A 25,828-nucleotide genomic window follows, 5' to 3' on the forward strand; every position below is an offset into this window, starting at 1 on the left:
AAGAGAGGCTGAAGAGACTGGAACTTTTCAGCTTAGAAGAGAGGAGACCGAGGGGGAATATGACAGAGGTATATAAAATCATGAGTGGTGTGGAGAGGGTGAATAAAGAAAAGTTCTTCATTAGTTCCCATAATAGAAGGACTAGAGGACACTAAATGAAATTAATGGACAGCAGGTTTAAAACTAATAAAAGAAAGTTCTTCTTCACACAGCACATAGTCAACCTGTGGAACTCCTTGCCACAGGAGGCTGTGAAGGCTAGGACTATAACAGAGTTTAAAGAGAAGTTAGATAAATTCATGGAGGTTGGGTCCATGGAGTGCTATTAGCCAGGGGGTAGAAATGGTGTCCCTGGACTCTGTTTGTGGAAGGCTGGAGATGGATGGCACGAGACAAATCGCTTGGTCATTGTCTTTGGTCCATCCCCTCCGTGGTACCTGGTGTTGGCCACTGTCGGCAGACAGGCTACTGGGCTAGATGGACTTTTAGTCTGACCCAGTACGGCCATTCTTATGTTCTTATGTTCTAAGCTCAGGGCTCAGGGTCGGTGGACTCACTGGACCAACTTGATTTTCATGCAAACCTGCTCCTGGGTTTGCATGTGGCCTTTGGTGGCCAGGCTGGCAGCTATCCTGCCCTAGATGGCCGCATTCCTGTGCCTAGTGTGGAGGTCGTGGATGTTGGAGGCCTCCCCCCAAACCTCGATGAGGTCCACGATCTCCGCACTAGACCAGGCGGGTGCCCGCCTCTTGCAGCCCCGGGCAAGCTCCTGGCGGAGGGCTGGGTGGCAGTGGATGGCTGGCTCATGCCATGCCAGGTGCAGGGTGTGCTGGTTGGGTGCTGGCAGGCTTGCAACTGGCACAAGCACTGTAGCCAGACCGTGCCCCTTTAAGGGCTCCGGGGCCGGGAGGGGGAGGGGACAGAAAACTTTCCCTGGTTTGGCCCAGAGTGGCCACCAGGGCAACCTGGGAAGGGCTAGCCTCCAACTAGTTCGAATTAAGTGGCTACACAGCCCTTAATGCAAACTACTTAATTCGAACTAGGTGTTAGTCCTCATAGAATGAGGTTTACCTAGTTCGAATTAAGCGCTCCGCTAGGTCGATTTAAATTCGTATGTATAGCCACTATTAAAGTTAATTCAAACTAACGTCTGTGAGTTCAAATTAACTTCGTAGTGTAGACATACCCTCTGGGAGCTCTCCAGCTCCCCGCTCCTTTTCCAGAACACCAACGCAGAGGGCTGCCTGTCCAGGGTCATGCTCCTTTGTCAAGGCCCCCACAGGGGCTCAGGCCACTCTTGTTGCTTCTTGGCGCCTCTGCCATCCCTGGCCCTTTTCCAGAGCTCCCATCTCAAGAGCGGATCCCAAGGTCTTCTCCGAGCACCTTCCTTTATGAGATGACCCAGCTTCTCCGCAGCTTGGTCTGCTAACAAATTGTACCCAATACACACTCCACATGCCAACAGTGGCCTAGCTGAATCTTTGGGCTCCCAGTAACTTTTTTGCTGCCCATGTGGGGTGTGTATAACCCACGAAGCACAAAAATTCACAGATGAAAACAAAACATTTCCCAGATGCTGCCTGGATTGCCACAGATGGATTCAGATGGACAGATACATAAGAGGCCAAAGATTCATTTGCTTAAACAGTCGCCTCCCTCTGTATGACAGTGGGATGCAGAGTCTCGCACAGGAGAAAAGCCCAGACATTTTAATAGAGACATTCCCTCAGAGATACAGGCTCTCTTTTTAAATCCCAAATGCCTTACTTTGAAAATGAGCTACCATAACAAGCGGGGTGAAAAGGGATCTCGTGTCTTCCCTGAGAAATTGTATGACCTGGAAAAGGAGGCCAGAGAAACAATCTCCATATTTTGGGCATTTCAAATTGAGAAGGGAAAGATGCCATTATATATCTTCACAGAGAGCAGCCAACCCTCTTCTGGATAAACACAGAGCTCTCCCTCTTTGAACATGAGCAGGTGCTACATGGTGAAAAAGAAGTGGGAAAACATGAAGCTCGAGGAAGGGAAAGTCATTCATAAGCTCCTGATACTGGATGGGACTAGGAAATGGAGAGAGTTGAGCGAAAGTTGAGGGACAAATGATGAGCAGGAGATTCGTATTTTTGTGCAGCTTCTCAGCAGAGCTCAACAAGAAAAGAGCAGCCTCTAATCAACGGATGGAAATTCCCAGGTGAACTGGCCCTGAGGTACTCACACATCCTGCTTTCTTCACCACGCATTTGGCTGCTTTGACTGAATTTTTTTAATATTTCATCTAAGGCAAGGCAGGACCTCCAGACACGCAGCTCTGAACTAACTAGGAAGAGGTCTTTGTATCAATGGAGTCCAGCCCTCTACAAAGAGCGAAGAGGGAGCGGAGTGCCTGTTTGTTCCTGGGCACTCAGACCAGAGATTCCTACAGCCCACCGAAGTGTTTCTGGGAGTAGGGAGAGTTCTTAATTCTCCGAGTTCCCTGCATCGGTCTGTAGTCTAAGGGCGTATCTGCACTTAAAACACAGCAGCAGCCCCACTGTGGCGCTTCAACTAAAAAGACTTCTCCCTCAGCGTAGGCACTACACCTCCTCAAGAGGCAGTAGCTAGGATGACAAGAGAATTCTTCCATTGACCTGGTGCTGTCTACATGGGGGGCTGAGCCATCCTGTCCATAGGATGGTTCGGAGTGGCTGCCTCAGGCCCTGTGGCCACCACCCCAACCATTCTATGGACGGAATAGTCCCCCATATTGATGTTAGCCGCAGGGCCCAGGGAGATTACTTGGCGAGGGCTGGTGTGGAGCAGCAGCAGGGGTTGGGTCCCCCAGCACTCACCGTGGGGGCAGTAACAACGCAGCAACCTGGGGAGCCTGCAGTACCTGCTGCTGTAATGGTGGGAGCGGGATAGGAGCAGGACATTTAAAATAGTCCTGTGAGGATCTCTACTGCACATCAAGAGCCTGTGAGTGGGCAGGAAGGGGCTGGGAATGGGAGGAGGTTTAGGTCTCTCTCCACCAAATGCACCAACCAGTGGAGCTGAGGGTTCTGAAGTTTGCTCCTAGTCGGGACCACTCCTCGGCCTTTGTTCTCCCTCTCTCTCCTGGAGCAAGGAATTACGTCTCAGGCATGATGCTGCCTAGGGCTATTTCTGGCTGGGGGAGCTTATGCAACACTCCTGGCTTGGGGCTGTGCTTAAAGGCATAATCTATCCCAGTGGAATTACGTATAAAGTACTAGAAGATTTACCCAGCGTTGCTCAGGTCCTTAACTCAAATAGGTTTTGCTTTTCTCCATTAAAATCCTTGCTCTGGGATAGGGCTGGGGATGAGGAGGTCAGTAAGGAGGCTGCTTTGGGAGAAGGGACAACCCCAGGCCTCTCTCACCGCAGCAGCGTGGGGCCAGGTGAGAAGCACCTGTCCATGGCCACTACAGCTCCAGCGGGCACAGCTGGGGGGAGAGGTGCATGCCCTCCAGCTGGGGGACAGACAGACACACAGACACACAAACAAACAGACAAACTCTCTGAAATATATAGTAGAGTGCTGTCCCTTTCTCCACCCCTGTTCCCTACTGCCCCAATGGGGTTATAGCTGTCCCAATCCCCATCATTGGCCTCTTGCTGTCCCCCCCCCCCCCATGGTCATTCTTGCAGTGTAACTGTCATGCCTGCCAGACCACTCTCTTTCCATATGATGAGAAACAACTGAATTCCAGGCACATCCCATTGTCCCGGCACAACCAAACCCTGACCTTGCTTTAAGTTATGAACAGAGGAAGCTGCCTACCAAGTCTGGTGGCCCCAGCTCTTACCATGTAGGAGGAGTTCTTGAACAAACGAACTCACAGACAGACAGATGCACATTTCTAAAATATATGGTAAGAAGGAGGTTACTCATCGTGACTAAGCTCCATGATAGTCAAGGGGTAGCAGGTGGGGCTAAAAACAATGTAAATCAGTGGAGGTGAGAGCTGGAGGATCATTTTCTGATGTTGGGAAGGTCCACAAGGAGAGGGAAAGAAGGAAGGGCATGATATTGGCTCGTTTGGGAAGAACAGACACTCTCTATACACAATTATTTCTCCTTTCCCAGGATGCTTTCAAAGAATTTACTTTTGGTTCCTGGAGATGATCCCCGAGCAATGGAAGAAACACAGAAAGAAGACAAGCTACCCATGCAGCTCTCTAGTAGTAGGAAGACCATCTGCACCCTGGCTCCTCCCACAGACAATGAGAGCAGCCTGCAGCCTGCCGGAGTGGATGTGGGCCCAGGAGTAGATGGCACAAGCTGCACTAGGATTCTCTCTGTATCTCCTGAGCAACAACCCAAGTAGGTAACAATGTAGGTAACGCTCTGAGTACGTAACACTCTGCTGCTAAGTTTTCGAGTGTGCCATCAGCACAGCACCCCCATTGCACATCAGTAGCATCCTCTGAGGAGCTGAACACTTGTTACCCTGTGTGGGAAGCAAGCATTACACCCGGGGACATCCTTAGGGTTTCTGGGGCCTTACGCAGTACTATTAAACTGGTGCCCCTATGCACAATGGCAGCTGGGGGCAGGGATGTTTTTTTTAGAGACGTGGTTTTTATTACCTTCAGCAATACACTAAAGAAATATTTTAAATTAAATGTTAAATGAAGGTCCAGTAGACTAACACAGTAAATTCAGCAACTGACAGTATCTGGAGTTGGGAAATGTCTGTTATATGGCTTCATTCCCACCTGAATGGCTCTTTCACAGGCTCTGCTAATAAGTCTGGCAGGCTTTTTCATTATTAAGTGAACTAGCTCCTCTTTGGAGGAAGAAGAGCCACAGAACAGGGATGGGAAGAGGCAGGTGGATGAATGTTAAGAACCAGTGGTGCCCCAAATTTTCGGGAGCCCTACGCAGCTGCATAGTCTGTGAATGGATAAAGACGGCCCTGATTATCCCTACTTTAGAGCAGCTAAATTGACACACAGAGAGGAGAAGGATGTACCCAAAACCACTCAAAAGTGACACAGAGAAGGGAATAGAATTCCAATTGTCTTAGGTCCCAATACCGTGTCCTAACACAGAAACATTGCTCTCCTCATGGCTCTTATTTCCTACCACCCACTCATTCTGTTTAACACGTGGATTACATTTTCCAAAATCGGGGAGTTACTAATCCAAGCACACAGCATGTAGGAAAAGCCCCTTTCTTACACAGCTAGTGGCAAGCTCCAGTTAGAATCCTCTGATGTGGGATGTAGGGTGCTGAAAATTGGGCCCAACAGATTGCTAAAATAAATCCTTGGTCATTGTTCACAAACTCTACCTTGTTGCCTTGTAGCAAGGTATGTAAATAAGAACCAATCTTGCACATTTACACAGTTTCATTTACACATTTATCTCCACTGTTAATCTGAAGGCGTGGTTTCTGGTGGATTCTGAAAAGCACGCAAGGTCGCTGGCATTTCCCTCCAGATACAGAATGTTAGCAAGTCATTGGCACCAGATAGAGTGGGAAACCATTTTCCTATCAGGGGTCACTGACCCCCTGAAAAATCAGCCCTGGGACACACACAGCCCTGGGAGTGGGGGGGAGGAGGTTCAGGGCTTCCCCTAGGCTCCAGCATGGTGCCAAAAAGGAGGAGCCCAGAATGTGGAAGGGGTCTCCAACCCGGAGCAAGTGGTTGAGATGTGGGAGTGAGTGAGGGGGGTGCAGGCTATGGGTTGGGACAAGGGATAGGAGAGGGCTCCAGGCTGGGCCAAGGGTTTGGAGAGCAGGAGTCAGCTCAGGGCATGGGGTTGGGATTAGGGATGTGAATGGTTAATCGGTTAACTGGGTGATGCTTACTGGTTATGGTTAAGCAGTGGGGGATGGAGCAGCCTCCCACCCAACGAAGGCAGGGGGCTACTCCAGCCCAAAGAGGCCCGTTGCAGATGGGGGCATTCCAGCCCAGCTGGAGCAGCCCCTACCAGTGGTGAGCCTGGCCTGGCTGCTCCAGCCTGCCCACCCCTGTTTTAGGTGGTAAACTGGTTAAACATAACGTTTATGTTTGAGTATGGAAGGAGGCTCAGGGCTGGAGCAGAAAATTGGAGTGTAGGAAGGGGTGCAAGGCGCTTACCTCAGCTTCCAGTCAGTGGTGCGGCTTGGCTAAGGCTTGCTTCTTGCTGGCCCTAACCCAGCACCACTCTGAGAAGCTGCTGGCATGTCCCTGCGGCCCCTGGGGGGCGGGAACAAGTAGCTCCACAAGCTGTCTTTGCCTGTAGGCACCACCTCCGCAGGTCCCATTGGCTGCAGTTCCTGGCCAATGGGAGCTGCAGGGGCAGTCCTTGCAGACAAGGGCAGCATGTAGCGCTTCCCTGATCACTGCAAGCTGGCACTCACAGCTCCAGTCCAAAGGGGGAACCATGGGCCAGATGAAATTAAGAAGGGGGCAGATCCAGTCTGTAGACCAGAGTTTCCACACCTATGGCATAAAAGTCCCCATAATGTGCATCAACCTTCTGTCAGAGAGAACACTAAACTCTGCCTGGCCTGTGTGAAAGTAATGAAACCTGGAAATCACATGGCTGCAGATGGCACCACATAAATACAGCGGCCCTTATAGCTCCCTGGGCCATACACCAACTCTAGCTGAGAGCAAGAGTGAGGTCTAGTGGCCACATCATTCCATTAATTAGCCAACAGGAGAGTCATTGAACAATACACGGTTAGACCTCAGAAGATGCTTCTGGTACCCCTTCCAAAAAAATGGCTCAGAGAGCATGTGATCATATCGAGCACCCCTACCTGAAGAGCACTTGGTGCTAAAACTAAGAGAATACTACTTCTAAGAACTTACATTGTACTTCAAAACATTTCCAGCTTCTCCTTTCAGCACATTTGTATTCCCAGATACATGGAGCAAATCACTAAAGAAAACATAGTGACTCAATGGCAGAGGCAGGGCGAGGACTCAGAGGTACCTGGTTGTTTTTGGCCTATGGTTGAGCTGCTAAATCTCACTACTTCTTGGACCTAGTAGCACCAAGCTGGTCTTTCTAGTTTATAGATTTATAGTTTTAACTCCTAAAGGAGGCCCCTTTGCATAGAAACTGCGTCCAGGTATCTCCCACACAGGTGCAACCTGCCTCAAGCATATTTCTCCCAACCAGAACACAAGCCAAGTGGAGCTGATCTCCATATCACTGCAGGTTTGTACAGAAATCCTTATGCAACCAACAATGCCCCTGCCTCCCTCGCTTTTCTTGAGGAATAACAAAGTAGGCAGGGATCTCAGTCACATTTCTGCACCTGTAGCTCCTGGAACTAAAACTGCTCCCACGGTTTTCTCACCCTCACCTTTATATTAGGCAAATGGACTCTGCTGCAACCTTCACTCTTAGATGTGATTTTCTGTTTGAGAGTCTTTAATGGGGCAGTTTTGTATCCTTGGACTGGCTCATCCTGGGGTGAGGCGGACAGCAACAGGCCCAAAGGGACGTCAGCTGATGACCATTAAATAGTTGAGGTCTAACCCAAAATATCATCAATAACAGTGAGTTTTGTAACCACTTGGGAAGTTAAAAATCAAATGCACAACTAACCGGCTATGCAGCAATGCTGCTAAAAAAGATGTTGGGGTTAGAGTGGATCACAGATTGCATCTGAGTCAGCAGAATGAAGCAGTTGTGCACAAGGCTAATATAATTCTGGGGTGTATTAACAAGAGTCGTTGATCTGGGAGATAACTCCCACTCTGCTTGGCACTGGTGAGAGCTCAGCTGGAGTCCTGTGTCCAGTTCTGGGCCACACCCTTCAGGAAACTGGACAAATTGGAGACAGTCCAGAGAACAACTCCTCAAATGTTAAGAGGTTTAGAAAATCTGACCCAGGAGGAAAAGATAAAAATACTGGGCATGTTTAGTCCTGAGAAAAAAAAGGCTAGGAGGACCTAAGGGCTGTTAAGAAAGAGGACTGTGATCAATTGTTTTCCATTTCTGGAAAGGTAGGAGAAGCAGTAATTAGTTTAACCTGTAGCAAGGGAGATTTAGGTTAGATATTAGAAAAAACTACCCTTAGAGTTAATAATTAAGCTCTGGAATAGACTTCCATGGGAGATTGCAGAAATCCTGTCACTGGTGGTTTTTAAGAACAGGTTGGATGCCTGTCAGAGATGGTCTACAGTTATTTGGTCCTGCTTTGGCACATGCAACAGGACTAGATGATCTCTTGAGGTCCCTTCCAGGCCTGCATTTCTAAGGGCTTGTCTACACTACAGATTATATCAGTATAATTTATGTCACTTAGGAGTGTGAATGAGCCAGCCCACTGAGCAATGTAAGTGACAGCAACCTAAGGACCTGTGTGGGCAGTGCTATGTTGGTGAGAGAGCGTCTGGGGTGTATTAACAGGAAGCTCTTTTCCATCGGCATGTAGTGAATTCGCCAGAGGCTGCTGCACCATTGTAGCATTTCTTGTGTAGATTAGCCCTAGATTCTATGATGGGCAGGGTGAGTTAATGAGAGATTGTAGAGCTGTAGTATCCAACCAGTTCTGACTATAGTGACTACTGCTATAGCGAACTAGCCACACACACCCAGCAAAATAGCCACATGTAGCTAGTCGCTAGTGTGTTCGACACCATGGTTTTAGAAGATCCCGACACAAGAGCATGTGCCTTATGGTGACTGTGCTCCTCCCTGTGCCAAGAGACCAGCTCCCTGAATGTCTTTTGGGACACCGTCCACAATAAGGTGGTTTCCTGAAATGATCCACCACCTACTGTGGGGAGAGTAGCTCTTAATACTTGATTCATGGGATGGTCTCAGCATGAGTTTCTGAGAATGCAGCAATAGCAGCTGCATTCTAGGCCAGGGGCTCAGGGGTTACATGTGAGAAAGAGGCTGGATAAGAAAGGAATGTCTCGATTGTGTCAGCAACTGTGTTTGGACTGGGGTCGGCACTGATGGGGATGCTACAATTGAATGCCAAGGGCACAGGGCATTAGACCAGGGGTGGGCAAAAGGGCCTCTGAGAGCCAGATCCAGCCTGCCAAACGAGTTAATCCAGCCTACGGAGGCCCTGCCACCCCCCCTGCCTCCAGGCCAATCAAGGCCCAGGGGTAGGGGGAAGTGCATAAAGTCTCTTCCCGCCCTGCAAGGAGTGTGCAGTGCTTCAAAGTGCTGCACGCTCTTGGCAGGGTGGGAGGAGAGTTTGTGCTCTCCCCCACCCCCAAGCCCTGATTGGCCTCAGGACAGGGGGGAGTGCGCAAAGTCTCCTCTTGCTTAGAAGCACCTCACACTCTTGGCAGGATGGGGGCAGGGTGGGAGTATACTTCACGTGCTCCCCTTGCCCCCAGGCCAATCAGGGCTTGGGGGCAGGGGGAGAGTGTGAAGTCTCCTCCCACCCTGCAAAGGGTTCAGCACTTAGGGTATGTCTATACTACATGGCTCCGTCGATGGAGCCATGTAGATTTGTTTACTGGGCAAAGGGAAATGAAGCGGCAATTTAAATAATCGCCGCTTCATTTAAATTTAAATGGCTCAGCGCGCTAGTCTGGACTCTCCACGGTCAACATCAAAGCCCTTTGTCGACCGCCCTGGTAAACCTCATCCCACGAGGAATAACGGGGCGGTCAACAAAGGGCTTTGATGTTGACCACAGAGCGTCCAGACTAGCGCGCTGAGCCAACAAACAGCTGATCAGCTGTTTGTTGGCTCAGAGTGGCAGCCATTTAAATTTAAATGAAGCGGTGATTATTTAAATCGCCGCTTCATTTCTCTATGCCTACAACCCTAATCTACATGGCTCTGTCGATGGAGCCATGTAGTCTAGACACAGCCTTAAAGTCAACCACCAACTTCTGCTCATCTGGCAGTTGACTCGAAGCATGGCGCTCCCTTGTAGGGAGGGGGCAGGGAGTGAGAGACTTCATGTGCTCCTCCTCCCCAGGCCCTGATGGACCTGGGGGCAGCAGTAGAGAGCACTCAAAGTCTCTTCCCACTGCCAAGTACCTAGAAGGAACCTTATGGGGCAAAGACTTTTTGTGCACCCCCACCCTCAGACCAATCAGGGACTGTGAGTGAGGAAGCAAGGAAGAGTCCTGGCCCCGCCTTTTCTGGGGCAGCCCAGGGCCACTTCAAAAATTTCGGAAGTGGCCCCCCAGTCAAAAATTATTGCCCACCCCTGCTTTGGATGGTTTGACCTGCTTGTTTGCAGTCTCTAACAACAGGCCAAGAAAGTGACGTGCAGGGCCCAGGATACAGCACCCATCAATATCACTCCCCATGCTGTATACCTGTCATGGGATTGTTGCTAGGGCCTCAGCTGTCATCAATGACTCGGAAGGATGCTGATGCCAATGGGGAGAAAATACCCTTCACTATCTTTCTGTGGCCTCTTAGCAAAGGGAGTCACATTCCTTTGCTATTTCAGTCTTTTCCATGGCAACAGATGGATGTGACACTCATAAAACCACCCCGTTGCCGTATGGCGAGAGTGAGAGAGGGAGGGAGCTAGGAAGACAGATGGTGATTGAGGAAAAGCTCTGATTCTTAGGGGTCTAAGAGATAATAGGAATCCCTGATTGCTGGAGCCAAAAATCTGACCCAGAGCTGTGGGAGGGAGGGAAGGAAGAGGCGGGCAGCTCTGCTGAGCCCAGAATAGCAAACCAGCTGTTAACTTATCACTTGTAATTATTATAACATATGGGGAGTAAAGAATGGCTCTGAAGGGAAAAATAAATAGACAAATAAATAAGCAAGCAGGCAGGCAAACAAGCAAGCCAGGCGGCTGCAAAGCTGTCTCAGCGCGGTGGAGAGAGACAACCGGTACCTGCAAGTAGGGAGGTTACATTAGCATGGTGCCATGTTGTATATGGGCAATTCCAGCCTATTGGAAACGATCTGTGCAACAGGGAGAGGAAAATGAGGGAACCATGACAGACGCCTGGGTGAATGGGGATGGGGCCTGAGCAATAGGGGATGCAGGCTGGGGCCTGAGCAATAGGCAATGGCTTGCAGGGACAAGACACTGCAGAGGCAGCTGGCCCACAGGCCTAGGCATTGGACAAGGGGCTGTGCACCAGATACAAGCTGTGACAAAGCGGGGGATGGTATTCGCTCTGTTTACTTTGTTGTGTTGCATGGGATTTCTACTGCCCTGTAGTAACCCCGTGTGTGTGCCTCAGTTTCCCTGGGTACTGCACCCATACCTAAACGGTGATGGGAATTTCAGTGTGATACTCTCCCGCATGTACACAATGGCCAATGCTTTCTGTTACCTGAGCCTGGGAGGGGGGTGTGAGCAGGTGACACCTTTTGCCCGGAAAGCTGGACAAAGGCTGGAGGCAGGGCTGGCTGCCGGAGGCAGACAGGCTGCTGGGTGAGTGAGTGAGTCTTGCTGGCTTGGGGTACAGAAAGGGGAGTCAGGGCCCTTGGCTCTGGGTCCCTTTCTCCCCAAGGTGGTTGTACTGACTGCTCCTGGCTCCTCTGCGACAAGTCTGTGCTACGCTGTGCCCCCATCAACTAATAAACTTTCTGTTCTACCTGCTGGCTGAGAGTCACATCTGGCTGCAGATGTGGGTGCAGGGCCCGGTGACTCCTCACACCTCGGTGACATAAGCACCCAAAGAAGAGACTGTGCAGCATCACAGGGGCACAGAGGCTGTACAAGAGGTATCTGTGTAATAGTAGGCCCATCACTGGTTTACAGCGTCATTTGAACCCAGGGACTCTACCCCTTGAACTGAACGATGAATTCTCCTAGCCAAGAGCTCTTAAACTCTATGGATCAGCCACAGAGAGAGGACATATGACACACACAGAGCAGTTGGTTACGCGTGCATGTTAGGAGGAAACATGACAGCGGCACCAATGCCTGGACACCTCTACCGGAGGGGAAAGGACCCTGTGCACCACAGAGGCTGTGTCTAGACTACAAAGAAAAGTCGGAAAAAGATACTCAACTTGTGAACTGCAATTTGCGTATCTTTTTCCACTTTTCTCCCAAAAGAGGCTTTTCTGACAGTTGGCCCATCTACACAGGGCCAAATGTCGGAAAAAAGCCTCTTTCGGAACATCCCTTCTTCCTCATAAATCAAGGTTTACAGGGATGCCGAAAAAACGCCTCTGCTTTTCCAAAAAAATGTTCAGAAAAGCGGACGCGTTCCTTGGATGCGTCAGAGCTTTTCCAGGATACCTCCAGTATACTGGAAAAAACTCTGCAGTCTAGATGTACCAATACTGTGGGCGAGGTGATGCATGGGTCCTGCACGCCAGTGGGAAAGGGAGAAGAGTGGGACAAGTGGACATTTTCCTGTAGGTTTTGAGGAAAGTGAGGGGCACCATGAAAAGAGAGTTTTCTTGTATAGCCTGCTTAGTGTGATTCTAGGAAAATACTCCAACAAGCAGGGAGTGAGGAGGAAAATCTACCCAGCACCTCCCCACATTTTGCATTTTCCTCTTGCTGTTTATTACTATTTATTTTCTGGGGCTGCCTTGCTAGCTTGCAGCAGCATCATATCCCCAGAGTTCCTGAGCCCATTTCTTTTCCAGCTGTCCGCCTAAAGCAGTACTAATGTGTCTCCAAAGGTTTGTCTCCTGGTAAACTGCAACAATTAATAGTCAGGAGGAGTGACGGGCAAATTTCAGGAAGGTTCCAGGCTGGGGTATGAGAGAGAGAGTCCCCACCCTGTGTTTATATAGCTGGCAGGACACTCAGATTCTATATAATATATACAATGTAGATATAATCTACATTTTTTTAATTTTAACAAACAAGTCTCTAACCTTCATAACTGCAAAGATACCTGTGCAAGTCCTGAGCACAGGTGATGTGGAGATGTCTGCATGAATCCACAGGCAGCCTGAAACAATGGCTCACTGTGTGAATTCCCTGGTCACCTATTAATCTAGTCGGAGTATCCATTGTACAACACAAAAGTGAATGTTTCAGCGTCCACAAAATGAACTATTTAATCACTGTTCATTTTACGGCTCAGAATGGGAGCGGGGGTTGTGGGGGGAGGGAATGGGAAGTTGCTTCAAGGCAAGAAAGGCGGAGAAAAGAGCAGAGGAACTTCAATAAACAGAAAGAGGAGGATGGGAAAGGAAGCAACACAAAGGACAGAAGTAGCAGTGGGAGCAGATTGTTTCATTCAGTGATGAATGGGATGATGAGACACTAAATCCATGATAAATAATCAGCAAGGGCTTAGTCACTACACAGAGGCCATATCCTCTGCTTGATTGTTGTGCAAAGCGCCTACTTACTCCCGTGGGCATGAATACCACAATGCACCATGGGGAAGTATACAGTCCTGAATGTACACTTTGGCCCATGGACTATAATGAAACATAGCATCCTGCCCTCTCACTCTTCATACAGAGATTTCATTCAGATGCTGATAAGGCATCAGATAAAGGATAAGGGAACTTGAATTCTATTTGCTGCTCTGCTACTGACATACTGTGTGACCTTGGACTTATCACTTCACCACTCTATGCCTCTGTTTCATCCTCTCTAAAATTGGGTGAGAAAGTTTACCCATCCCAGCCTTCATTCAGTTCATCTATGCATAAAAAGTATCCTGGTCAACCTTTTCAAAACCTGATGACTAAAACCAGATGCCTAAATCTTTAATGAGGCGGTTGAGTAAGTAAGTGGCCCATACTCTAGAGATGCACAGAACATTTGAACCTGCCTGTGACCTGAGCATGGGTTTGGTTTGCTACTATTTTAATGAGTCGCTCTCTTTTGGCTGACTGGTTCCATTGCAGAGCCCCTCCCACGCCGCCAAAGGTCCTCCAGAAGGATGACATCCAAGTCCTGCGCTTGCTGCTGCATCAGAGGGACCTAGAAATCCAGGGGCTGAAACGCGCTGCCCAAAAGGAGCCATCTGCTCGGCTCTCCTTCATTTTACAGGAGCTAGTGAGCAAGAGGCAGAGAGCGAGTGCAACGTGCATGAGGTGAGCAGCAAAAAACAAAGGGCTGAAGTCAGAAACTCTTGGAAACGTGACAAAGTCCCACTGAGTGACAGCCCAAATTGGCAGAAGGAGAGGAATTTGCCTGGGAATCACCCTTCTGTAGCATCATAAAAATGACAGTAAAATAACATTATTAAACTTCAAAGTCCAGCACCCAAAGTTAGGAAATGCCAGAATCAGGGTTTCCAGTGCATCCTTGACTGGGTTCCTTGTGTGTGCATGCATGATACGACATGATTTTAGTTAGCCGCAGGTCCACTTATCATGGGGGTGGCCAAGTTTCCTGCAATCCCATAAAGTTGGTTTACAGCCACCAGTCTTGGATCTCAGTGTTCTGTGCCGTTGTTTAGCTCTAATTTACCAACTAAATGTCTTCTAAGAGCCCAGTAAGCAGTGGGACTGTTGGTAATGCTGCTAGACAATATTGACCTCCCATGGTTCAGCAACAATCTGGTCCCAAGGGCACTGGACTAGGGAGGTTCAACCTGTACTACAGACAGTCCCCGGGTTACGTACAAGATAGGGACTGTAGGTTTGTTCTTAAGTTGAATTTGTATGTAAGTCGGAACTGGTACATATTGTAGGGGAAACTCTAGCCAAACATTTCTCCAGAGCTCAGTTTTATTCTCCCACACCTCACTTCCCTCAGTCCTTTATTCTCAAGCTGCGGTGTCTGCTGAGAAAAGCCGCTCCGCGTCTCCCTGGTCTGCTGGGGGGGGGGGGGGGGGGGCGCTAGCTTCACGTCTCCCTGGTCTGCTGGGGGAAAGCAGCTAGTGTGGGGTTGCCTCACCCCGTTTGTAAGTAGGGATCTGATGTAAGTCGGATCCATGTAACCCGGGGACTGCCTGTATTTTAAATGCATGATCACAGATGACTTGTTCCCCAGGATGCCTGTTTCAACATTTACTGCTATTATTTTAAACTAATCTCATGGGATGACTTTCAGTAGTCATGGGTGGGTTGAGGCTCAGGTTCTAGGCATGGTCTCTAGAATCAGGGAGCGGATTGTAGGGTAGCAAGGGTGTAAGGAACTTGAGTAATGGAGAGGACTGCTACAAATTGCAGAGGGCTGGGAGAAAGCAGAAATGAGGGAAGGGGGTCAAAGAGCAGCAAAGGGGAAAATTCAAGGGAGCAAATTTTGGGGGAAGGAGGGAGAACAGAATTTATGTAGATGCACATTCATCAACTATTTGTCAAATTTGGACACTGGCTTATTTATATGGCACTTCCAGATTTCAGTCTCTATGCCTGGACTAGGTACTTCAGTTTCTGCAGCCCAGAAAAAGAATAAATAGTTACTCTACTGTCGACAGAGAATCTCTTCCAGGGAGGGTGAGAAAGCTTAGCCCAGCTCCGCCTGGCTTCCCAAGTACAGCAGCTGTCTTTGGATGACGAGCCATGGCAACGTGCAGACACATTCACCCATGCACTGATTTTCAGAGGTGTTGAGCACCCACAGCTCCCTTTGAAGCCAAGCGGAGCCAGAGATGCTCTTGGCCGCTCTGAAAAATGAGACTCTTGAAGCAAGTCCAGCTGCCAGATGGTGGATGCTGAACTTTGCAAACTGGCATTAACATGCATCATGGTGTCAGTTTGCTTTGACCCGATCTTGCTTCATTAAAGTCAATGGAAGCAGGAGCAAGCGAGTGGGGCCAGATTTCCAGGACCTCAGTACTCGCAATTGGGGTCCAATTTCCAAAAGAGCTCAGCACCCGGCATCTCCTATTGCTTGCCCACAGTGCTGAGCACTTTTGACAATCTGGTCCTGATTCTGGGGGCTGAGCACTTTTGAAAGTCTGGCTTTTAACTAGGGGATGTAAAATTCTGGTTAATCAGTTAGCTGATTAAATCTTAGGTTTAACCAGTTAACTGATGAAGTAGGATTCTGTTCCCGTGCTCAAACACCCACCCCCCTGCCACTGCCACTGCCAGCTTCCCCTTCCCCGCATTTGGGGCTGCCAGCTGCTGCTGTTTCCTCCCCCATGCAGGGAGGTTAGCAGCAGGAACCTGCAGCTCCAAGTGCGGGGGGGGGGGGGTAGGGGAAGCTTCTGCTCCCAGATCCCTTCCCCCCAAGCTTAGGGCTGCAACTGCCAGCTCCCATGCAGCTGGAGTAGTCCTCTGTCCATGGCAGGCCTTGGGTAAGGGACTGTTCCCAGGTATCAGTTAACCAGTTACCCATTCACATCCCTACCTTTAACATCCAAGAATTTAACTAAAAACCGTCTTCCAGGGGGAGGTAGATCCCCCCATAGATCAAAGTGATAGACAGTAATGTGACTGCGCACAGCACCAGTGTGACAGCCCAAAACAAAACTAGAGCAAAAAGCAAAGACTCTTTGCTCAAACAGACACCATCTCTAGGGGGAAACAGCCAGGCACCTGTGAGATTTCTTTGCAAGACAAACTCACCATGGAACTTTGATTTTGGTGCAGCCTGTGATGGGAAGATGAAAGATTTTGGGGAAGCTCACTGAAAAGACGATCCCAGTCATGCTGGCAGCAGTGATTTAAAAGCCTGCTCTTTGGCACAAAGTTCATGCCACTGGGAAATCCGGTGAGCTCAGGGCACGGGAGGGAGCCTTCTACATCACGGCTCTGCCTATGAATCACAGTGCAAACAAGGCTATGAGGCAGCGGAAACATCAACAGCCATTCAAGCTCCGTGATCCAGAACATGAATAAATTGTATGTGGCAGAGAACAGCCACCATACCAATTAAAAAAAAGCAAAACAAAACAACAAAAAACAAAGCTCCCTCCCTGTATCTTAGGAACCCGTATGGATACATTACTACGACATAGCTAGATGGGCCAGATTCTCAGCTGGAGTAAATCATCCTAACTCCACTGAAATCAAGGAAGCTATGACAATTTATTCTGGCCCTATAGATCCTAAATCACTTAGGGCTCCAAAGAAGGGCCTGTGGGATCATTCTGGTCAGACCAGGAGAGCAATGACCATACTGTGCTTGGAACTGTGGGGGGCAATTTTTTCGGGGGGGTGCCCCCCATAGATTGTGGGCTGAGGGCTGCTCCAGCCCCATGGAGGCTGGGAGCCAAGACAAGTGAGGAGCAGTGCTCATACTAGTCACTGCTGCCCTTAGCTCACTGCTCATCCCAGAAACGAACTTGCATGAGTGTCCAGGACTGTGCTCGACAGCACAGCTGCCTGACTCTGTGTTATAAAATGGCCGCCGGCCTAGGGCACACGCGTTCCTGCTTGCATGAAGTGCTGCCAACAAGTGATGGTTGCGGGCCTAGTTCTCATGCTCTAGAGCTGCTTTTTAGCTGGAGCCCCATCACAGGGGCTCAGGTCCTGCAGCAATGACCTGGGTGCAACCACCCTGACAGAAAAATTCCCTCAGCTTCCTTGCGAAAGCCCCTTAGCCCCCAGTCTCCCCCTGCCTTGCACTGTGTGCCATCTTGGACACCTGCCCTGAGGGGGCGCGCAGTGTTCCTCACCCGTGGGATTTGCTCATTGTGTTAGAGCCACTTTGCACCAACGCTGCATACATGTAAATGAGGGGCAAGTTGAACTGAGCCTCTGGTGCCTGCAAAAGAAATTGGAGCGAGGGAGAGACGTGCAGCCTTTCTGCAGCTGTGTGCTGGGCTATTACCATGCTTGCTAAGCCGTGAACTACCTGCCAGTTTTTAGGACCCAGTGGGAGACAAGACCCTGCAAACAGCTTCCCTCTCTGAAGCCTATTTGGTGAGCCCTTGGTGCATTCCAGCTGGGCCCCTGGAATTGGCAAAGTCTGAGTGGGCCCTGACTGGGCTCCTGCCAGCTGAACTGAATTCGATGGCCTTGCACTCCCCTTTTCATTCTTGGATCCCAGCTGGCTGCGACGGGCCAGGACAGAAACACCCCTGGTGAATCACCCGCGCGCGGCACCCAGAGTCAAGAGCCAGCACACATCCTGCCTGGGAGTGCTGCTCCCGTCTGACAGGCAAGCTGTCTGGCCAGTCACGACATCCGCACTTCAGAGGTGATGGCAAGAAGACACAAGTCAGAACTAGCACAGGGTGGAAGCCTTATGGGGCTCCCAGCCTTCCCTAAGGAGACGGTCTCAGGTTTCATCTCCTGTTAACCTGGCAAGCTTCCTGTTTCCTGCTCCAAGAGCTCGCAGGCAGCCCTTCCACCTCAGCAGCGTGGGCCACCAGCCACAGGGTCTGTATCCAGGGCATGTCAATATAGTAAGAGCCTATTACTTCACTGCTAATCATGAGCCCTGATCTGGCCCCATCTGAGTGCATGTGTTGATGCTTCTGTTAATTGTATGCTCCTTACTTGCATAATGCTGCTTGGAGTCCAGGTCCTGCTGTGCTCAGAATAGGGGAAGGTAAAAGAGCCAGTCAGAATGCATAGCCCCTCCATGGTCATTCATCTCTCTGTTTGAGAGGGCACCTGGATTGAACGTGGGGGTAAGGCCCCACCCCCACCCGGATCTGCAATTAAATGCTCTCCTCTTGTGGTGGTTCTTCAGCTCTCCAGATTACTGCACCTCTATCAGGAGGCTGATTTGTCTTGTGTCCCCCAAGTTTTACCTCACTGGAAAAACCACTTGCTTACATTAGACATAAAAATACAGACGTGTCACAGCACGAGTACTGAGAAATGGCTTACTTTCTTATTTTGTCTGTATGAAATTTTAGTCCATACTGACTAGTGTTCTTATGCAGCCTGTTGTAAAACTGGGCAAATAAGTTGATGTTCCTCCCTGCCCCCTCAGAAGGCCTCTGCGTATCCCAGCGCATATGTTCCCTAGGTAAGAACCACTGTGTGATCTCACTCATCCTCCAGCTGCAATGCAACATTTTAAATGGGGAAAAGTTGAAAAAAATTGGTCTCCGAGTTCCCCTAAAATAATAAAAAGCAGCTGACTTAACACTCCTCCCAAATCCAGCATAGCAATAATCAGATACTGACAATCAGCCTCAGTGCACAAGTTGCCTCAGGTATGTAACTTCAGAAGATTCTCCGCCTCACTTTCTTGATGGCATTTAAACCGGCTTGGCATAACTTGATTACAGGCAGTCCCCGAGTTACGCGGATCCGACTTATGTCGGATCCGCAGTTACGAACGGGGCCCTCCCTCTCCCTGGTCTCCAGCAGACCAGGGAGAGGAAGCAAAGCGGCGGAACATGCGGGCAACGGACAGCCCAGATGCGTCTGGGCTGTCAGCTGCCCGCATGCTCCGCGGCTTTGCTCTGCTTTGCTCCCCGTCCCCCTGGTCTGCAGCGGCTGAATCTGGACGCCAGTTCCGACTTACATACAGATTCAACTTAAGAACAAACCTACAGTCCCTATCTTGTATGTAACCCGGGGACTGCCTGTAGTGTGCCATAAAACTAGTTGCAGGGGGAGAAGGGATCGGTCCCCAGTGGTTCTACCCCCATCAGGAAAAGTTAATCTACCATTTGTGCAAATGGCTTTAGGGCCAGGAGTGGAAGAGGATGAGGGAGCTGGAAGAGGTTCAGGAACAGGGGCGGCCCGTGATTATAGGCCGACTCGGCCGTCGCCTGATGATAATGTCACTCCATTGACAGCCATGCAGGTGGGGGCGCTGATTGCGCATTCTGCCTGGGGTGCCAGCTGCCGCAGCCTGCCTCGGACCACCCCTACTCAGGAATATAGTGAACATAGTTACACTGGTGATACACAGATGGGAGAACTAAGCATCTTGATGAGCAACTTGATGCTTTCCAAAGGGAGTCGCTATCCAGTCTTGTGTAGAGGATGGAAGAGCAGTGTAGGTAGAAACTGAAAAGGAGACAATGGTGGTAATTTTTGCAGTCTCATTTCACTCATCCTCTGGCAAGCAGAAATACACACATAAGGAAATTAGGGTTAGTCAGTTCTGAGCCTCTAGGCATTTATAAGGTACCAAGCACTGTGGTGGTCTCTAAAATGCCCGAACCATGTCTATTGTTAGAGCCCTGCGTGGTTGCAAAATTGGTATCCACCCCCGCATCTGCAAAATGACCCGCAGCTATCTGTCTCCACATCCATGGAGGCGGATACTTGCAGATATAAAATGGATAACCATGGATTTGCAGGGCTATATCCATTGTATAGAGCTCTCTATGCAGATGGTTTGGAATTGGAGAGAAGTGTAATGATTTCTATAGGTCCGAAACCAAAAGAGACCAGCAAGAGCATCTTCAAAAGGAAATAGACAGACTGAGCTCTGAACGGGAGGAGGAAAAGGAGCTCCATATGAAGGTATGTCCCTGAAATCCAGCAAAAGGGAAAGGTCCCCAGCCCTATATTCCACCCAGAGCAGGAACTTCTACCCTGCTATTTTTAGCCCTGCACTCCAAGCCCTGCGAGGCCAGTCAGTTGACCCAGGTGAGCTCTCAGACTCGGTGCCACAGGCTTTTCTTTGCAGTGTAGACATGCCCTGACAGACCAAGCTCACCAAGGCCTAGGCACTACACAAGCAATCGGGGCAGTGAAAGAGCTGGATTAACAAAACAGAATCACAGGGCTAAGGTGATGCCCACACTAGCAACGCTACAATGGCACAACTGTAGCACAGCAACTGTGCTGGTGCTGTTGTAGTGCAAACACTTACTACACTTACTGCTGCCGCCCCACCAGGCCTCACCCCAGTAATCCCTGAAGCCGTGTTCCTCAGGGGACAGGGTGATACGGGGGTGGGGGAGAAGGCGGGGCTGTGGTAGGAAAGGGCAGGGCTTGGAGGACAGGTTTGGACACACACACACACACACCCCGGCTGCCAGGGCTCCTGGGACAGATTGCAAATATGATCTGGCCATAATGTGGGCTGCAGGCCCTGAGCTTGAGACCTCTGGGTTAAAGATTCAGTCTCCTGTGAGCTACATCAGGAACACTGTTAGTATTAAGAGAGCCTAGGAGCGCACTGATGCAGTCCAAGACACTAATCAACACCCACCTATCTATAAGGCTACCTCGAAACCCCATGGAGCACAGAGATCATGTCTTTTGGGACTGACCTTTCATTGGCCAAACCACTTTCTATCTTCTTTCCACTTCTGGGTGAGCTGCAGCGTACTGCTCACAGGACAGGACAGGACAGTGTGTTTGTAGCAGGGGCTGGGACTTTTGAGGAAGTGGGCTAACCCTCTGCAAACAGCCCAACTAGAGGGTAGGGGCAGTGTGTCAGTACAGGCCTGAGTCCAATGTGACTGCCGCCATCCAGGCTCAATCCAATTGCTGGGAAAGAGCACAAATATCCATTGGGAGGTAGTGACGTGTCCCAAGATAAAAATGAAAGTCACACAGCAGCCTAGGTGCTGGAAGCAGGGGTTCTGGGGGACTAGCCACAGGATATATGGCTCCAAGAAATTGGTTTCAGCATTTACAATTTTCCTTTTTTAAAAGGAGATGGAGATCTTGAAGGAGAGACTCTGCAAATCGGAGCTCTTGGTGCAGCAACTGTACAAAGAGGTTGAGCGACTGGAGAAGTCACTTCTTGGGAGTCCTACCCAAGGCATCGCAGAGCTACAGGAAGTAAAGGTCATTGTGAAGAATGAAATCACAAAACCGGAGAGTTTCGAGGTAGGAACTAAATCTTTAGAGAGTTCAGAGCAAGAAGGTGAGAACAAAGAAGAAGAATAAAAGAGATGTAGCCGTGTTAGTCTAGTCTAGCTGAAACAAAAAACAGGACTATGTAGCACTTTAAAGAGTCTTTGAAGTGCTACATAGTCCTGTTTTTTATTTCAGAACAAAGAAGCTGAGGGAGAAAGCGGGGAGAGGGCACCTGAGAGCAGGAGCGGCTCGAGGAGAGCTGCCGGCAACTGGTGCCCTAGGCGGAATGCGCGATCGGCACCCCTGCCTCCTTATCCCTCAATGGCATAATGTTATCATTGGGCGCCACGTTAAACATGGCGCCCTAGGCAACTGCCGAGATTGCCGACATCCACGGGCCGCCCCTGCCTGAGAGGCATGAGGGGTCGGAGATGAAGGCTGCACAATATCCAAGCATTAGGAGTAGAATGAGATTAAATTGCCCGATCAACAGACAAATCCACTGGCCCATGATTTAATAGCCCAACCAGCAGGGAGAGAATGATATTGGCAGTGTTAAAGCATCCTCTCAAAATAAATAGTCACATTTCGCCAGAGACAGAAACCCCACCCACTCTGTAAAGCTCTGGCCTCTATCCTCCAAGTTCTCCCCTCTTTTCCCCAAGCTGTCCCCATCCACACACACCCTGATTCTACACTTCACCCCAACCCCAGCTCTGATCTCCAGCCTTGCTCCCCTGTAAACTCTGTATTACCTTTCAGGGTCTGGCGCACATGGCCCTCTTTGCTAGGATCTGGGCTACTCATCCCTCCTCCTGGATGGAGCCTTACAGACTGGAAGAGATGGCCTGGGAATTGCACAGGCTTGAGGCTCCCTTTACAGCAGCCTAAAGGTGACCCCTGCCACTTCCATTCCTGACAGTCTCAGGGCCATGGTGCATGAAGAGGGGTGACCGTGGTGCAGAAAGTGAAGGCAAAGAAATAGCAGGTGTTGCTCTTGTCGCCTCAAAGCTGGCGCAAGCCATTCACTGCAGGCAGCGCTGCCTCTGCGGCACTCTCTGGGCACTCTTGCTCCTCAGAGAACCCCGCTGCCCTTGCTGGGGGTGTCCCACTGTGGCGTAGTGGGGGTCTGTCTGCTCTGTAACCTGGTGTCCCCCTACGTTGTGGTGTGAGATTCCCACTGACTCACCCAAATGTGTATTAACCCAGACACCTAGGTTCAGCCTGAGGAGATAACAGGGGATTCCCAGGGGGGGAGACAAAGGGAGAGAGGCAGAGACCGACACCAGGTTTAAGGGGAAGGGTCAGTTGCTGGCTGGGAAACATGAAGGAAGCAGCCTTAGCTGAGGGCTGAGGGTCTAGTGATGACAATGGACCCTCTAATCCAAGAGGTCTGAGGCATCCTGGCCCTGACTCCTGAAACCACATCACGTCTATGCTGTGCTGTATCCCGGAGGAGCAATAAACCCTTTCTATACCACTGGTTGGTGGAGTCTCATCTTGCTGCAGACGGGGTACAGGATTGGGGGTACTCGATGTGCCACCACACCCACATGCAGACAGGCAGGCCAGAGATCTCAGTCCATGTCCCTCCCATGCCAGATGTTTCATGGTTCCATCTGATCACATGACCTGATAGACTTGTCTACCTGGGAACCCAGCCATCTGTCTGTAGAATAGCAACAAAAACTGCGCTGCTGCTTTTCCACCCCGCAAATAGCACCAGCACTCCCAGAGCCTCCACGGCTCCCTGGGCTGCCTCGCACGCCCTCCCATGCCATCGTCCATGCCAGTGCTCCCCTCTCTCCTGACATGCCACTGCTTCCCCACACTGGCAAGGCGCTGAAGGGGGAGAGAAGTGGCCAGAACTGAAGTCCGGCTGAAACAACAGTCGCTGTCAGTTCTCCCTGTGCTTTCTGTCCTCTGCACGGCGAGCCCTGGGGGCAAGGAACTGCAATGAGTGGGCGCGCTGCACCAGGCCAGTGCTACACAAGTGCCACCTGGCATGGAGCCTTAGCTGGCGACACTCCTTTCCCTCAGCGCATTCAGGCCCTGAGTCAGTAAGGTACATAAACAGCACGCCCCACTGCAAGCTTTGGTTTCAGTGGGATGCTCCATGTGCTTGAAGGTGGGCCCATGCTTAGTAGGTTGCTGAGTCTGGACAGGGGGAAGGTAAGCAGGAAAGAGCCAGCAGACTCATCCATGGCATGCTCGGTGTCGACAGCTCAGAGCTCAGGTGGCAGAGACATCTGCTCTTTGAAGGTGGCTGGCCTGAAGTGGGGGGCAGATTTGAGAAGACCCCTCGATCTACCCGCATAGCCCATTCCTGCCTCCCTGGGGACGCTGCACAGCGACCAGCTGGGAAAGCCTCCCTGGGAAAAGGGAAACGCTCTACATCCCAAATGCGCAACGTCCAACCCAAACCTTCCCTGCTGCAGTTTAAGCCCATTGCTTCTTGTTCTGTCCTCAGAGGCCAAGATGAACAAGTTTTTTCTCTCCTCCTTATGACACCCTTTTAGATACTTGAAAACTGCTATCATGTCCCCTCTCAATCATCTCTTTTCTAAACTAAACAAACCCAATTCTTTCAGCCTTCCTTCATAGGTCATGTTCTCTAGACCTTTAATCATTCTTGTTGCTCTTCTCTGGACCGTCTCCAATTTCTCCACATCTTTCTTGAAATGCGGTGTCCAGAACTGAACACAATACTCCAGCTGAGGCCTAACCAGTGCAGAGTAGAGCAGAAGAATGACTTCTCGTGTCTTGCTCAAAACATACCTGTTAATGCATCCCAGAATCATGTTTGCTTTTTTTGCAACAGCATCACACTGTTGACTCATATTTAGCTTGTGGTCCACTATAACTCCTAGATCCCTTTCTGCTGTACTCCTTCCTAGACAGTCGCTTCCCATTCTGTATGTGTGAAACTGATTGTTCCTTCCTAAGTGGAGCACTTTGCATTTGTCTTTATTAAACTTCATCGGGTTTACCTCAGACCATTTCTCCAATTTTTGCAGATCATTCTGAGTTATGACCCTATCCTCCAAAGCAGTTGCAACCCCTCCCATCTTGGTGGTATCTGCAAACTTAATAAGCGTACTTTCAATGCCAATATCTAAATCGTTGATGAAGATATTGAAGAGAGCCAGTCCCAAAACAGACCCCTGCGGAATTTATCATTGTGTCTCTGGCAATGTACTATATTTCCTAATAAACAAGTTATTTTATATATTTGAATGATACAGAAGTCAGGTGAAAAAACAGAAAAAAAGAGAACAACAGTTTTTGTAAAACCCAGGTTTTTTTCAACAAAAGTTGGTTTAAACTGAAAACGAAGGTGCTTACCTATGCAGCCTATTATCCATGGTTTCTTGCCACTTTAACCAGTTTCTTGCCACTTTAACCAGAAAGGACACTCTCTAAATGACTTAGCCACCTGCATTCTGCTACAAAGACCTTTTACATCTGCACTTGAAAGGGAATCCTCTGAACTGTCATTCATGTTAAAATTCGACACTTGCCAACAAGGACTTAACAAGAATTTGAACTATCTCACCCATTACCAAGACAGTTTCCCCAATTATCACCTGTAATACCATTAACTCACAAACATCCCACTCTCCCTACCTTTAATATCATCAATTCACAGACACTTACCTTCCTTCCTCCCCCTCCCCCCCCCCCCCCGCATCCCCCTTCTGTTCTGCAATGTGATTTGTCCTTTTCATATTTGTTCATTTTTTTAATTGTATCCTTTGGTATATATGGTTGTGACTACTTTCTTCCACTATTTGATCTGAGGAAGTGGGTCTGGCCCACGAAAGCTCATCATCTAATAAACCATCTTGTTAGTCTTTAAAGTGCTACGTTGTCCTGCATTTTGCTTCACCTACCCCAGACTAACACGGCTACATTTCTATCACTATTATCCATGGCATTGTTTCAGAACACCGATCTCAAGCAAAACAAAAAACCCTAACACTAAGGCTAGACTGCATTGCTTTTCCGGGATTCTGGAGGGATCCCAGAAAAGCAATGCCGCATTCAAGGGACACGTCCACTTCTCCAAAAAAAATTTCAAAAAAGCAGACATACCCTTTCACCTCATTCTATGGAGCATAAGGGATGTGTCAAAAGAGCACTTTTTTCCAAAATTTGGCGCCATGTAGACACGCCAAATCTCGGAAAAGGCTCTTTTGAAAGTAAATTGGAAAAAGATACGCAGTTTGCATACCGCAAATTGCATTTCTTTTTCCGATTTAACTCTGCAGTCTGAATGTAGCCTTGCATGCAACTGGTGAGGGAAAGTGTGCTAGAGCCCTGCTAGTAATCACCTTGTTCAAGCACTATTATAGCTATTAGTTTCCATACCTAATATGG

The 25,828-nt window shown here is 49.5% G+C and overlaps 1 protein-coding gene across 1 annotated transcript in view; it reads left to right on the plus strand.

Moving 5' to 3' along the window:
* Window positions 1-25,828, plus strand: part of LMNTD2 (lamin tail domain containing 2) — a 70,328-nt gene that overhangs the window by 11,308 nt on the left and 33,192 nt on the right. The window contains exons 3-6 of the mRNA XM_075928265.1: window positions 4,088-4,324; window positions 13,730-13,918; window positions 20,065-20,158; window positions 21,302-21,478. Coding sequence (XP_075784380.1) covers window positions 4,088-4,324; window positions 13,730-13,918; window positions 20,065-20,158; window positions 21,302-21,478 — 697 coding nt within the window. The remainder of the gene's footprint in view (window positions 1-4,087; window positions 4,325-13,729; window positions 13,919-20,064; window positions 20,159-21,301; window positions 21,479-25,828) is intronic.

Source organism: Pelodiscus sinensis, chromosome 4, assembly GCF_049634645.1.
Source record: "Pelodiscus sinensis isolate JC-2024 chromosome 4, ASM4963464v1, whole genome shotgun sequence".
Taxonomy (NCBI): domain Eukaryota; kingdom Metazoa; phylum Chordata; order Testudines; family Trionychidae; genus Pelodiscus; species Pelodiscus sinensis.